The sequence below is a fragment of the Macaca thibetana genome, chromosome 20, assembly GCF_024542745.1.
Source record: "Macaca thibetana thibetana isolate TM-01 chromosome 20, ASM2454274v1, whole genome shotgun sequence".
NCBI classification, from domain to species: domain Eukaryota; kingdom Metazoa; phylum Chordata; class Mammalia; order Primates; family Cercopithecidae; genus Macaca; species Macaca thibetana.
This window is the reverse complement of record NC_065597.1, coordinates 11,894,028-11,908,957: the sequence shown is the minus strand read 5'-3', so window position 1 is coordinate 11,908,957 and position 14,930 is coordinate 11,894,028. Positions and strand designations below refer to the sequence as shown.

Here is a 14,930-nt window from a genome sequence, read left to right as displayed (position 1 = left end):
CCTCTATTCATTAGAGGCCAGTAGCACCCCCACTGCAGTGGTAACAACCACAAATGTCTCCAGACATTGCCAAATAGCCCCTGGGGTGGCAAAACTGCCCCTGGTTGAGAACTACTCAGTTAGGGTGACCAGCTGGGATGGCGAGGCATCCTCAGACTAGCAAATGGGAAGCCAGTGCAGCCCTTAGTCCTAACAGGGCAAGGGCAGAAACTGCCTGTCAGACCCCAGGGAGTATTGGAGCCATGGAAGAGGGTCCACACGACAGGAGCTGTGGCCATAGAGGGTGCAGAGCGCAGCCAATGCCAAACCCAGCCCGGCAAGCAGGGAGCAGGTGGCGTGATACTTCCGCTTCCCCTCCTTCCCGCCCCATCTCCTGTGGGTTCCGTCCCTCAATGTAACCAGCCTAATCCAGAACACAGGGCAGCTAGGGATGCCTCCTGGGTGAGGGGCAGCAGGAAGAAGGGAAGAGAGTGGATCTGGGGAAATGGGGAATTAAGCAGAGCAGAGGCCATTGTGGTCATCCCAGTTGGGGTGCTGCTGGCTGGGACAAAGGTGGTGGTGGAGAACGGACAGAAGCGGCTGAATTCCAGGATATCTGGGAGGACTCCATGCTGATCAGCACAGGCAGTCAATAAGAGGAAGGAGTTGAGGACAAGGTGTTTAGGTTTCTGGCTTGGGCAGCTGGGCTGATGATGGTGCCGTCTTCCGAAATGAAGGAGACAGAAAGAGGAGGCCAGGCGTGGTGGGTCACGCCTGTAATCCCAGCACTTTGGGATGCCTAGGTGGGCGGGTCGCTTGAAACCAGCCTGGCCAACATGGCAAAACCCTGTCTCTACTAAAAATACAAAAATTAGCCAGGCGTGGTGGCAGGCGCCTACAATCCCAGCACTTTGGGAGGCTGAGGTAGGAGAATCGCTTGAACCTGGGAGGCAGAGGTTGCAGTGAGCCGAGATTGTGCCACTGCACTCCAGCCTGGCTGACGGAGGGAGACCTGTCTCAAAAAAAAAGAAAGATTCTGCAACCCTGCGCACCCCACTGTAGGCTGCTCCTCCATGAACCCTCCTCCGGTCACCTTTTGAGCTTGCCTCTCTTGCTTGCCAGCACTCTAATTGACAAGGGTGTTTCTGGGCCTGGTGCAGGGGCTCGTGCCTATAATCCCAACACAAGACCCAGGAGGGAGGATAGCTTGAGTCCAGATTGAGACCAGCCTGGGCAACACAGTGAGACCCCGTCCCTACCAAAAATAAAAAATTAGCTGGGGGTAGTGGTGCACACCTGGAGTCCCAGCTATTCAGCAGGCTGAAGCGGAAGGATTGCTTGAGTCCAGGAGGTGGAGGCTGCAGTGAACCACTGCACCCAGCCTAGTAGACGGAGTGAGACCTTGTCTCAAAAAAACAACAAACAGGCTGGGTGTGGTGGTTCACACCTGTAATCCCAGCACTTTGGGAGGCTGAGGCGGGCGGATCACCTGAGTTCAGGAGTTTGAGACCAGTCTGGTCAACATAGTGAAACCCAGTCCCTACTAAAAAATACAAAAATCTGCTGGCACGGTAGCTCACACCTGTAATCCCAGCACTTTAGGAGCCAAGGTGGGTGGATCACCTGAGGTCAGAAGATCAGGACCAGCCTCACCAACATGGTGAAACCCCATCTCTACTAAAATACAAAAATTAGCCGGGCCTGGTGGCGCGTGCCTGTGATCCCAGCTACTCAGAGGCTGAGGCAGGAGAATCGTGCCACTGCACTCTAGCCTGGGTGACAGCTACTTGGGAGGCTGAGTCAGGAGAATCGCTTGAACCCAGGAGGCAGAGGTTGCAGTGAGCTGAGATCGTGCCATGGCACTCCAGCCTGGGCAATAAGAGCGAAACTTGGTCTCAAAAAAAAAAAAAATTAACTGGGTGTAGTGGCATGTGCCTGTAGTCCCAGCAACTTGGGAGGCTAAGCCAGGAGAATTGCTTGAGTCATAGCACCCAGCCCAGATATTTCCTTTTCAATTTTTTTTTTTTTTTTTTTTGAGACGAAGTCTCGCTCTGTCGCCCAGGCTGGAGTATGGTGGTGGGATCTCGGCTCACTGCAACCTCTGCCTCCCAGGTTCAAGCGATTCTCCTGCCTCAGCCTCGTGAGTAGCTGGGATTACAGGCATGTGACACCACGCTCAGCTCATTTTTTTTTTTTTGAGACGGAGTCTCGCTCTGTCGCCTAGGCTGGAGTACAGTGGACAGATCTCGGCTCACTGCAAGCTCTGCCTCCTGGGTTCACGCCATTCTCCTGCCTCAGCCTCCCGAGTAGCTGGGACTACAGGCGCCGCCACCTCGCCCGGCTAGTTTTTTTTGTATTTTTTAGTAGAGACGGGGTTTCACCGTGTGAGCCAGGATGGTCTCGATCTCCTGACCTCGTGATCTGCCCATCTCGGCCTCCCAAAGTGCTGGGATTACAGGCTTGAGCCACCGCACCCGGCCTCATTTTTGTATTTTTTTAGTAGAGACAGGGTTTCACTATGTTGGCCAGGCTGGTCTTGAACTTCTGACCTAGTGATCTGCCTGCCTCAGCCTCACAAAGTGCTGGGATTACAGACGTGAGCTACCGTGCCCGGCCCCAACTTTTTGCTCTTACAGTCAGTGGAACCATGCCCGGCCTTTTTTGGAGAGACAAGGTCTTGTTATGTTGCCCAGGCTGGTCTCAAAGTCTGGAGCTCAAGGAATCCTCCTGCCTTGGCCTCCCAAAGTCCTGAGTCTGCATCCTTTGGATTCTCTTGGCTCTGCTCCTTACCATCTGGGCACCATGCTAGGTGACTTACTGCACCTCCTGGGGCCTTGGTTTCCTCATCTCTAAAAAGGAACCTGCCTTGAAAGTTTGTAAAGCACCTTTATTCAATACATCTTTATTGAGTACCTACTATGTGTCAGGCACTACTCTAAGAGCTGGGGATACAGTAGTGAAGAACACAGATGGAGGTCAGGCACGGTGGCTCACGCCTGTAATCCCAGCACTTTGGGAGGCTGAGGCAGGCGGATCACGAGGTCAGGAGATCGAGACCATCCTGGCTAACACGGTGAAACCCCGTCTCTACTAAAAAATACAAAAAAATTAGCCGGGCATGGTGGTGGGCACCTGTAGTCCCAGCTACTCGGGAGGCTGAGGCAGGAGAATGGCGTGAACCCGGGAGAGGCAGAGCTTGCAGTGAACTGAGATCGCGCCATTGCACTCCAGCCTGGGCAACAGAGCGAGACTCCATCTCAAAAAAAAAAAAAAGAACACAGATGGACAACCCTGCCCTCACGGAGCTTATACTCAGAGGAAAGAAAGCCACTTAGCAGGACAAAGAGCTAAAATGGATAGTACAGTGTGTTGTGAGGTAACACACGTGACAGAAAAGATAAGGTATGGGGCCGGGCACGGTGGCTTACACCTGTAATCCCAGCACTTTGGGAGGCCGAGGTGGGCTGATCACCTGAAGTCAGGAGTTTGAGACCAGCCTGGCCAACATGGTGAAACCCCGCCTCTACTAAAAATACAAAAATTATCCAGTTGTGGTGGCGGGTGCCTGTAATCCCAGCTATTTGGGAGGCTGAGGCAGGAGAATCGCTTGAACCCAGGAGGCAGAGGTTTCAGTGAGCTGAGATCATGCCACTGTACTCCAGCCTGGGTGATGGAGTGAGGCTCCATCTCAAAAAAAAGAAGAAAAGAAAGAAAAGATAAGGCGTGGAGGGGGGTGAAGGGCTGCAATTCTAAGGAGGATGCAGTCCCCTTCAGGGCTGGCATCTCTGACAGGCTGACATGTGGGTGATGCCTGAAGGACGTGAGGGAGCCGAGAGGAATCTGGGCAGAGGGCACAGCAAGTGCAGAGGCTCTGAGGAAACGTGGTTTGATTTGGAGTGAAACTTCAGTATTTTGCCTGGTACATGGTAACTGCTTAATTCGTACACGCCCTACTAATTATCTTTTTTTTTTTTTTTTTGAGATGGAATTTTGCTCTTGTCACCCAGGCTGGAGTACAGTGGTGGGATCTCAACTCGATACAACCTCCACCTCCCAGGTTCAAGGATTCTCCTGCTTCAGCCTCCGGAGTAGCTGGGGTTACAGGCGCCCTCCACAATGCCCCACTACCTTTTGTATTTTTAGTAGAGACTGGGTTTCACCATGTTGTCCAGGTTGGTCTTGAACTCCTAGCCTCAAGTGACCGGCCCGCCTCAGCCTCCCAAACTGCTGAGATTACAGTCTTAAGCCACCGTGCCCAGCCTATCATCCTTGTAATTACTGGGCATCGTCTTCCTGGAGTGCCTGGGTCGTCAGGTTCCTGGATGACACACAGAGGCCTCAGCGCCCTGCCCTGTCAGCTATGGGCCGGCCGGCCGTGGTTTACCGGACCGACAGTAGTGGGGACAGGAAGGGTTGGAACGGAGCCCAGGCATTCCTGACCCGCCCAGCCCCTCTCAGATTTCTCCCCGGCCTGCCACACCCCTGCGGCTTGCTGGGGGGTGGGTACTGGAAATGCAGGGGCGGCTCCCCACCCCACCTCTAACTTGAAGAGGGCCTAATACCAAGCAAGGACAACAAGGCTGGCAGTGACCACCTGGTGACCCCTAACTGCACTGCAGGCACAGCACTAAACACTGAGTGCTTTTCCACCGTCTCCTCCTAGGGGCGTCTCTTCAGCCCACTGAGGCCAGGCTGGTGAGTCACCCCCACATCTGCAGCCTTTGGGGGCTGCTGTCTTAGCCACCACCCTACCAGACTACGGGGTGCTCTTGGACAGGCTCCCCAGTTCCCTGAGAGAGGAATCTCATAGCTCCTGCCTGCCAACTCTCTGCAGCTGCCCACAGGCCCCAACAGGCCCCGCTGTGTCCTCAGGGACTGAAGATGGAGCAGAGGAGGAACCAGGTTTTGCCAGCCCCGGGATGGAGCTGAGTCAGGCCTTTTCCCAGGGCTCCTGGGACTGGGCCTTGCCCTGAACTCAGCCTCCAGCCCAGGCGTGGAGAAGGACACCCAGGACTGGGCGCCTGGGCCCCTCACTCCTTACCTGTCCAACCTCATCTCCGCGCACACTCTCAACCCATCCCTCTGCTCCAGCCACGCTGGCCTCACTGCTGAACCCTGCTGTCCGCAGGCCTTAGCCCTGGCCATTCCTTCCATGTAGAGAGGACACTCAGGACACTGCATACTTGCTCCCTGATAGCCTCCAGTCTTTGCCCAAATGCCACCTTCCCAGCAGTGACTTCCCTGGCTCCTAGAATTGAGCCTTACCTCCAGGCCCTTCCTCCCTAGGCCCCATCCCAGCTCCATTTTCCTCCATGCTTCACCTTTTACTAGACCACGTGTCTTACTGATTTATCTTGTTTGTGGTCTGTTTCTAATTGAAAACTCCTTTAGACTGGGCAGGAAGGGCCTCTATCCTGCCCTTCTGCCCCTCCTCATAGAGCTAAGGAAATGTGACTACTGGCCGGGCACAGTGGCTCATGCCTATAATCCCAGAGCTTTGTGAGGCTGAGGCAGGCAGATCATTTGAGGTCAAGAGTTTGAGACCAGCCTGGTCAACATGGCAAAATCCTGTCTCTACCAAAAAATACAAAAATTAGCTGAGTGTGGTGTTGTGTACCTGTAGTCCCAGCTACTCGGGAGGCTGACGCATGAGAATATCTTGAACCTGGGAGGCGGAGATTGCTGTGAGTCAAGATTGCGCCACTGCACTCCAGCCTAGGCAACAGAGTGAGACTGTCTCAAAAAAAAAAAAGGAAGTGTGACTACTAGAACCAGCGTCTTCGTCCCTCAAGCCTTCCCCAGTTCTGTCCCCAGACGGCACAGCCCAGGTGTGTACTCCAAGGCCCATGGGGTGGTCAACAGAAGGCTGTGTTGGGGGACAGTGGAGGGAGCTGGGACATGTGGGTTGAGGTGCCACACAAGGAACCTGGTGGTGCTGGATGGTGCTTGGGCTGGGTGGAGCAGGGCACTGGCCGCTGCTCCTGGGCTGGGACTCGCCCTCCCCACGGAGCCACGCTCTAGCCCAGTATTCTAGGTGTCTGTGAATTCAGATTTAAACCTGGCTTTCCCAATCACTGTGAAGATACACCTGTCCAAGTAGAAAGACTATCTTTTACTTAAGAGTTTGTGGGCCGGGCGCGGTGGCTCAAGCCTGTAATCCCAGCACTTTGGGAGGCCGAGACGGGCGGATCACGAGGTCAGGAGATCGAGACCATCCTGGCTAACACGGTGAAACCCCGTCTCTACTAAAAAATACAAAAAACTAGCCGGGCGCGGTGGCGGGCGCCTGTAGTCCCAACTACTCGGGAGGCTGAGGCAGGAGAATGGCGTGAACCCGGGAGGCGGAGCCTGCAGTGAGCTGAGATCCGGCCACTGCACTCCAGCCTGGGCGGCAGAGCGAGACTCCGTCTCAAAAAAAAAAAAAAAAAAAAAGAGTTTGTGACGTTGATCTTGACACATTTGGTATGTGGGCCCTACACATATGTTTACCTGTAGCCCCCATGTGAGTGCTGGGCTTTTTTACTGTTTTCTGCATTGCTATAACCCTAGCACCTAGAAGAGTGTCTTGGGGCCGGGCGTGGTGGCTCACGCCTGTATTCCCAGCGGTTTGGGAGGCCGAGGCGGGTGAATCACCTGAGGTCAGGAATTTGAGACCAGCCTGGCCAACATAGTGAAATTCCATCTCTACTAAAAATATAAAAGTTAGCCAGGCATGGTGACATGAATCCATACTCCCAGCTACTCGGGAGGCTGACGCAAGAGAATCACTTGAACCCAGGAGGTGGAGGTTGCAGTGAGCTGAGATCCTGCCATTGCTCTCCAGCCTGGGGGATAGAGCAAGACTCTGTCTCCAAAAAAAAAAAAATTTTTTTTATTCATTCGTTTAACAACTTCATTAAGCACGTATCTTGCACAGAACATGTGCTTAATGAAGTTGTTAAACGAATGAATAAAAAAGCCTTAGATGATGCCACATACTCAAGGGGACCCCAGAAGTGGCTGGGAACGCCGTGGCTTTTCTGCTTCAGGGCTGCAGAGTCTCAGGGTCAGTGAGGCTAACTCCACCTTTCAGGAGGCCATAAGCATTACCTGAAGGGCGCCTTCTGCGGCCTACCTCCCGCATAGCCCCATCTGCAGCTGGAGTTTATATCCTTAATTGTAAAACGAGCCCACTTGGCAATCAAGGAGATCTAGACCTCAAAACTGTCTCTGCTGCTTGCTGACTGGATGCGGCCATTAACCTCTCTCTCATTTTTTTTTTTGTTTTTTTGAGGCAGTGTCTTGTTCAGTCACTTAGGCTGGAGTGCAGTGGTGCAATCATGGCTCACTGCAGCCTTGACCTCCTAGGCTCAAGTGATCCTCCTCAGCCTCTCAAATAGCTGGGACCACAGGTATGTGTCACCACACTCAGCTGAATTTAAAAACTTTTTAAAAATAGAGATGGGGTCTCACTGTGTTGCCCAGGCTGGTCTGGAACTCCTGGACGCGAATGATTTTCCCACCTTGGCCTTCCAAAATGCTGGGATTACAGGTGTGAGCCACCACGACTTGCTGCAATTTCCTTTAAAAAAGGGGAACCATCGAAACTCTCCCCAGGGTTGTGAGGCGGGAGAACATGTAACTGACTCCATATTGACTGCTTATGCCAGCGCCGCCACCACCATTGCTGTCTTCATCAGTGTCCAAGGCTGTTCCTGCCACCCAGCGGACTCCCTGTGTGGCATGTGGCAGCCAGTGCCACTGTTCCCTCCCTCTCTCCCTCCCTCCCTGCAGACCTGGCGCTTGGGCTGGGAGCTCTATGGGCCTTGGTGGTGGTTTGGGTGAATGGTGCCCTCTGCTGGGCATGGGGGGAAGGGCCTTCAGGGAAACCACACCTGATACTGGCAATCCCTGCAGGCTGGGAATCTCTGGGACTTCCTCCTGCTGGAAAGTTCCACCCAGGCAGTGCTAGCAGGCCTTGTGAGTCCCTCCGCCACCACAGCAGTAGTGACAACACGCAGTAGCTTGTGCGCCAGGCACCCTTCTAAGCCCTTGCAGATATCAACTCTTACTTGCCCATTTCATCTTATTTATGATTATTATTTCAGACAAAATCTCTCAATCTTGCCTAGGCTGGAGTGCAGTGGCACGATCTCGGCTCACTGCAACCTCCGCCTCCCAGGTTCAAGAGATTCTCCTGCCTCAGCCTCCCAAGTAGCTGGAATTACAGGCATGCACCACCACGCTCAGCTAATTTTTGTATTTTTAGTAGAGACAGGGTTTTGCCATATTGGCCAGGCTGGTCTCAAACTCCTGACCTCAGGTGATCCCCCTGCCTCGGCCTCCCAAAGTGCTGGGATTACAGGTGTGGGCCACCATGCCCAGCCTACTCCCCCATTTTAGATGAGAAAACGGAGGCAGAGAGGTTATGTGGTTCGTCTAAGGCCTCATGCCTAGATGTGCCGGGATTTGAACTTGTGCTCTCCTGGTTGGATTGTTTTAATGGGAGGCCAGAAGGTGGATTCTGCCTTTAGCCTGGAGGGAGTTGGTCCCTGGAGCTCCCCAGCGAGCCTGGAACTGGACACACACGGTGTGGGCTGTAAAAGGGGGTCCCAGGGTGACCGCTCCCACACTTTCAATGGCAGGCCCATCACCTCAGGGCCCTTTCCTAAGTGGCCACCCTCCAACAGTCCCCTGGCTGGGTCTTCCCCGAGTCCCTTTGTGGGCCCGGAAGTGAGTGACGGAGGTCCCTGCCTAGAATTGGGGGGCCAGGAATTCAGAGCCTCAGCTCCTCACCAACAGTCTAGGAATGAGAGCGTGCCACCCTCCTCAGGCCTCTCTAGGGACTGGGAAAAGCACACTGTGGGGACACGGCCTATCTGTAGTCCCTTTGGGGGAAAAAAAAGATTGTTGGATCAGTGAAAAGGCATCATGGAAAAGGCATGGTATGAAGTGAGGCCTGGGTGCTGGCCCATTTCTGTCCCCACTAGAGGGGCCCAGGGAGTGCCGCCTTTTGAGCCTCTTTTTCCATCTGTAAAATGTCAGGGATGGATTGGGGCAGTTTTCAAAATGCTCTGGATTTGGGAGTTCATAAGAATATAAGCTGGGAGGATGAGGCTAGAGAGAAGGCTTTCTGGGTATCCCCGACCCCTTCTTCCAATAAACAAAGCTCCACTTTTTTTTTTTTTTTTTTTGAGATGGAGTCTTGCTCTGTTGCCCAGGCTGAAGTGCAATGGCATGATCTCGGCTCACTGAAACCTCTGCTTCCTGGGCTGAAGCGATTCTCCTGCCTCAGCCTCCCGAGTAGCTGGGAGAACAGGCATGCCCCACCACACCCGGCTAATTTTTGTATTTTTAGCAGAGATGGGGTTTCACCATGTTGGCCAGGATGGTCTCAAACACTTGACTTCAGGTGATCCGCCTGCCTTGGCCTCCCAAAGTGCTGGGATTACAAGCGTGAGCCACCACACCTGGCCAAAGCTCCACTTTTCTTTTCTGTTGGACTTGGATTCTGGGACTTTGCCTTTTAAAAGTCTGGGGGAAAAGATCACTTAATAGAATGAGTGCCAGGGGTGCTTTCGAGGGTCAGTCATCCAAGAGCGAACCCCTCATTCAAGGAAGCCCTGATCTCAACCGGGACCACAATCCATCTCCTGCCCCACCCTGTAGAATGGAGGACTGGCTTTGAAGCATCTGCACAAGTGGATGCTGCAGGTTGACGTTAAGGGCAAAAAATTAGAATATCATCTGTGGATTGTGGTGGCATTAAATAACATATCCAAACTGGATGTGTTGGGGGACAGTAAGTCAATATGCCGTGTTATGAAAAGGTATAATGCAAAGTGTGTGTGTAGGCCGGGCATGGTGGCTCACACCTATAATCCCAGCACTTTGGGAGGCCGAGGTGGGTGGATCACGAGGTCAGGAGTTCAAGGCCAGTCTGATCAACATGGTGAAATCCCGTCTCTACTAGAAATACAAAAATTAGCCAGGTGTGGTGGTGGGCGCCTGTAATCCCAGCTACTCAGGAGGCTGAGGCAGGAGAATCACTTGAACCCAGGAGGCGGAGGTTGCAGTGAGCCAAAAGAATAGTGTGTAATGCATAGGGGATACGGATACTGGAAGGAGGCACACCAAAGTGTTGAAACTCAAAATTCAAAGGACCGATGGTCCTCATCATGGCCAGCACATCAGTTGTTTCTGGTTAGTGTCCACTCTGCATGGTTAGCGCTGGTGTCTTACCAATGCAATATTTTTACTTATTACAGGTCCTAAACATCAGAGTCCTAAGCTTCCGTTTTGCAGATGAGAAGCAGGCCCAGAGCGAGAGAGTGACTTAATATTGTCCCCATCACAGAGCCCAGGCTCGGATTCTTTCCAAACCACTCGGGGGCTCGTGCCCAATTCCATTGCCGGGGGACTCTACAGCCATCCACCGAGGCCAGGTGAGGCTGGGAAAGGCTGCTTTTCTCCAACTATCTCAGGGGAGGAAGGCCAGCCTGAACAGGGGCTGCTTGGTTTCATGATTAGCCGCCACTGAAGATAGTTTCTGATTTATCCAGGCTTCTCTGAAGGGAGTTGAAGATAACGGGCAGCAGGTGTTTGCTAGCAGACACTCAATCTTCCCACACCCCATCAGCAGACAGCCCTGGCAGAGGGGAATCTGAGGCCCCAGCTCAGTGGGAGAGGCAGGAGGTGGCTTTGTCCTGAGGGCACCGTGGACCAAGGACAGGTGAGCTTTCTCATCCGACTTCATCCCCTTTTAAGATAGGGTCTCACTCTGTCGCCCAGGCTGGAGTGCAGTGGTGTGATCTTGGCTCACTGCAACCACCACTTCCCGGATTCAAGCGACTGTTGTGCCTCAGTCTCCCGAGTAGCTGGGATTATAGGCACATGCCACCACACCCAGCTAATTTTTATATTTTTAGCAAGGACAGGGTTTCACTGTGTTGGCCAGACTGGTCTCGAACCCCTGACCTTGTGATCCACCCACCTCAGCCTCCTGAAGTGTTGGGATTACAGGTGTGATCCATGATGCCCAGCCCCAACTTCATTTCCTTTGGTTTCCCCATCCAGGGTCTGAGGCTTCAGGCTTCTTAGCCTTATCCTTCAGAGCCTTGGCAGCAAACCTGAGTGTGCATGACCATCCCATGGGGGGCTTGTCAACCCACAGCAGGGCCCTGCCTAGAGGTTCCAACTCAGCAGGTGGCACCGATACCTTCGGGTCAGGGTCTGTGCTTTGAGCAGAGGCGCTTTGCAGATTTAGTCATCCTCATGGAAGATGTTTATTTCAACATCAGCAATTTCCTCAGCTTCACTTCAGATTTTTTTTGCTAACTGCAAAGATGACTTTCAACTTCACGTCAAGAAGGACACAAACAGAATCGTTCTATCGCTGCTGCCTATTCCCGATTCCTGCATTTATGCCCTGGTATTGTCAGGAATGTTCCAATTTCGCTGACATCTTGGGTAGGTTCTGTAACTGTTTTGCTTGATTTTGATAACCAGATGTCATTTTAAAAAAATACAATGTGGCCATTCTTTAAAGGAGAAAGTCCCCTCAGAGGGTGATTATGAGGATTTAGAGGAAATAATCAAAGTCCTGTCTGGCCTTTAAAAATACTGAATAAATGGTAGCTGTTACCAACTCACAAATTGCATGGACCATGTGCCAGGTATTAATTCATTTAATCTCCACAAAAACTCCCCATTTTGTAAATGTAAAATCTGAGGCAACTAGAGGTTAAATGATGTGCTAGCAAGTAGCAGAGCTCGCTGTTTTCCAACCCCTGCCTTTCAACAGGGACCCCCGCCCCCAGCATAGAAGAGGAAGGCGTCACGCGTTCCCCTGCAGGGAGGGCAGCCGCTGTTCCAGAAGATACCTTGCTGGGGCTCTGGGGGGGCTCAGCCTTGGGGTAAGAGGTTAATGGTTCTCTCTCACGGAGCAAGAGACTTTGCAAAGGAGGGCAAGTCTCCCCTCCCTGAGCCCACCTAGGCATGGAAGCTGACCCTGAGTATCGCCTGCCATCGAGAGGAAGCTGGGAGGAAGCCGGGAAAGAGCACACACTTTTTGCAGAACTCTGAAAATTCTAAAAACCATTGAATTGTACACATTAAACAAGTGAATGGTATGGTACGTGAGTTAATGCCAATAAAGCTTCTGTTGAACAAACAGTTCACTCCCCAGGCACCTCTGGGAAAAGTTATTTTAATAAAAAATTCTAGTACATCTACACGATTGTCCTCACCCTTCCTCTACAGCAACGCAACAGGGAAAATAAAAAATAAGGGGCAATCTAGACATACTCAGTATAAAAACGCGGAGATCCATCTGAATGGGAGGCCTTAGGGTCTGGAAACCAGAAATGCAGGATGGCCAGTGGGCCCGGCCGCTCTGGGCTGCACTTTTGAAGAACTGTCTCTAACGTTTTGAAAATAGCTTTAAAAAAAAAAAAGGTTGCACCAGGAGGCCTCAGAAGGGTCCATTCCAGAGACAAAGCCATCAGGGGTCGGTCACAGCAGGCCCAGGCCCAGGCCACAGGGCTGAGCATTTTACGGCAGGTGAGAGGCTTCTGGAAACCTGGCCTCTGAGGCAGCCCTTGTCCAGGTGGAGAGGTTTTCAGTGCTGAAGTCAAACTGCCCACATTTCTCCATCCTCAAAGGCTAAGGAACTAACCACTCTAAGGCCAGACTCATAGCCTGTCTCCTCCAAGTTGCTACGGCCGCTTCCTGACAAGCTCCAAAGTCCTCGGCTGAAGGGGGGACTGAGACCCCTTGGAGATGCTCTGTGGCCTGACATTTGGTCCCCAGCCCTGCAGGCAGTCGGCCTAGTCGTCGTCCCCGCCACCGTACATGTCTGCCAGCTTCTTGAAGCGGCTGCCCCACTCGTTCAGATAGTCGTAATCTTGGTCCTGGTCAGAGGCAGAGGAGGTGAGGGAGCTCAGGGACGCAGCGTCGGAGCCGCTGCCCTCATAGTCGAACACCAAAAGGGAGTCGTAGGGCGGGGCTGTGGGGTCCGTGTTAGCTGCCTTCAGGTTCTGCGGCAACAGAGAACAGGTGGTTAGAGTGGTGCGCCCTGCCACTTGCCAGCTGCAAGCCTCTATTTCCTCATCTTTGAGCCCCCGTCCCCTCCCCTAAAGTTTCAGAGGTTGAAATGAAAGAATGCGTTATTCATGCAGAATTCATTTGCTCAGGGACCAGCACTCAACAAGTGCTCAGTGCAACACAGGCCGGGGGTAAGGGCAAGGACTGAAATCAGACAGCCTGGGCCAGAACTCACACCACACACTAGCTTTGTGGCCTTGGACAAGTCCCTTAACCGCTCTATGCCTGTTTCCTTGTCTGTAAAATGACAAAATTTCATATGGGCTTTTTTTCTTTTTTAAACGATGCACGCCTGTGACACAGCCTTGGGAGGTCTTGAGGACATGTGCCTACTTCGCACAGGAACAGATGAGTAAGTAAATGAGTAAATACCTGTAAAGCAGTTATTAGAATAGCACCTGGCAACAATAGCTATGATTACCTAATCAACGCTGTGTGCTAGGTCAGTAGTTCCCAAACTTAAATTACCTGGAGAATCTTTTATAAATTCTGAAGCCCAGGCCACACCCAGTTCAATTACACCTCAATCTCTGGGGGTGAGCTGAGGAATCAGTGGTTTCCGAAGGTGCCCACGTGATTCCAATATGCAGGCAGGGTCAGGAACCAGGGTGCTGGCACTGTCCTAGCTGCCTGCCTGTTCGATCTTTGAAGTCCTCTACAGCAGAGGCTCCAAACTTTGCTCTAAGTGCAGTCACCTGGGATCTGTAATTCAAACCCAGGTAGTCTGGCTCCAGAGTATTCAACTGCTGTATGTGAATAAATTAATAAATCGTTCCTAATTTTTTTTTTTTTTAGATGGAGTCTCCCTTTGTTGCCCAGGCTGGATGCAGTGGCGTGATCTCGGCTCACTTCAACCTCCACCTCCCGTTCAAGCGATTCTCCTGCCTCAGCCTCCCGAGTAGCTGGGACTACAGGCATGCGCCATCACGCCCAGCTAATTTTTGTATTTTTAGTAGAGACAGGGTTTCACCATGTTGGCCAGGATAGTCTCAATCTCTTGACCTTGTGATCTGCCCGCCTCAGTCTCCCAAAGTGCTGGGATTACAGGTATGAGCCACCAGGCCCGACCCTTTTTTTGTTTGTTTGTTTGAGATGGAGTCTCCCTTTGTTGCCCAGGTGTGGGGGGCACACAACAAGACATTCAAGCCTATGGGTTGAGGCATGGAAATATACTGAGGTGCTGTGTGCATGTTGTTTGTACATGAGACTAGATCTCCTGGGCCCTGAAAACAGGACAGGGAGTAGTAAGTGTGATAAGTGGTGAACACAGCCTCCTAAAAATGTTGTTTGTTTTTTACAAGGCCATATGTGCCTCATGACCTGACCACAAAGAGCCACCTGGTGGATGTCTCGTTTGTCTACATTGTAGTTTAAACAAGCTCTCTCAATAAATACCTGGCAGACACATCTTAGAGCGACGCTCTCTCAAAGGAACTGCTCCCCACCCTGCTCAGCTAGAACTGTCTGAGTACTTCATTCCCGGTGTTCACTACAGCTCTAAGTTGTACCCAGGCTGGAGTGCAGTGGCGCAATCTTGGCTCACTGCAACCTCTGCCTCCACCATGTTGGCCAGGCTAGTCTCAAACTCCTGACCTCAAGTGATCTGCCCGCCTTGGCCTCTGAAAGTTCTGAGATTACAGGTGTGAGCCACTGCACCCAGCCTCCTAATCACTTTTTGTTTTTGTTGTTGAGACGGAGTCTCGCCCTGTCACCCAGGCTGGAATGCAGTGGCATCATCTTGGCTCACTGCAACCTCTGCCTCCTTGGTTCAAGCGATTCTTGTGCCTCAGCCTCCCAAGTAGCTGGGACTACAGGTACCCGTCACCATGCCTGGCTAATTTTTGTATTTTTAGTAGGGGCGGGGTTTC

At 52.3% G+C, this 14,930-nt stretch overlaps 1 protein-coding gene across 2 annotated transcripts in view; it reads right to left on the bottom strand.

Annotated features, from left to right (window-relative positions):
* Nucleotides 1-12,150: 12,150 nt before the first annotated feature.
* The window catches only part of CDH3 (cadherin 3), a 59,344-nt gene continuing 56,564 nt past the window's right edge, over nt 12,151-14,930 (bottom strand). Inside the window, exon 16 of one of the 2 annotated variants that reach the window (XM_050773324.1) lies at nt 12,151-12,995. In XM_050773324.1, the coding sequence (XP_050629281.1) occupies nt 12,786-12,995 (210 nt within the window). In that variant the 3' untranslated portion in view covers nt 12,151-12,785. The remainder of the gene's footprint in view (nt 12,996-14,930) is intronic. The other variant, XM_050773325.1, reaches the window with a different exon arrangement.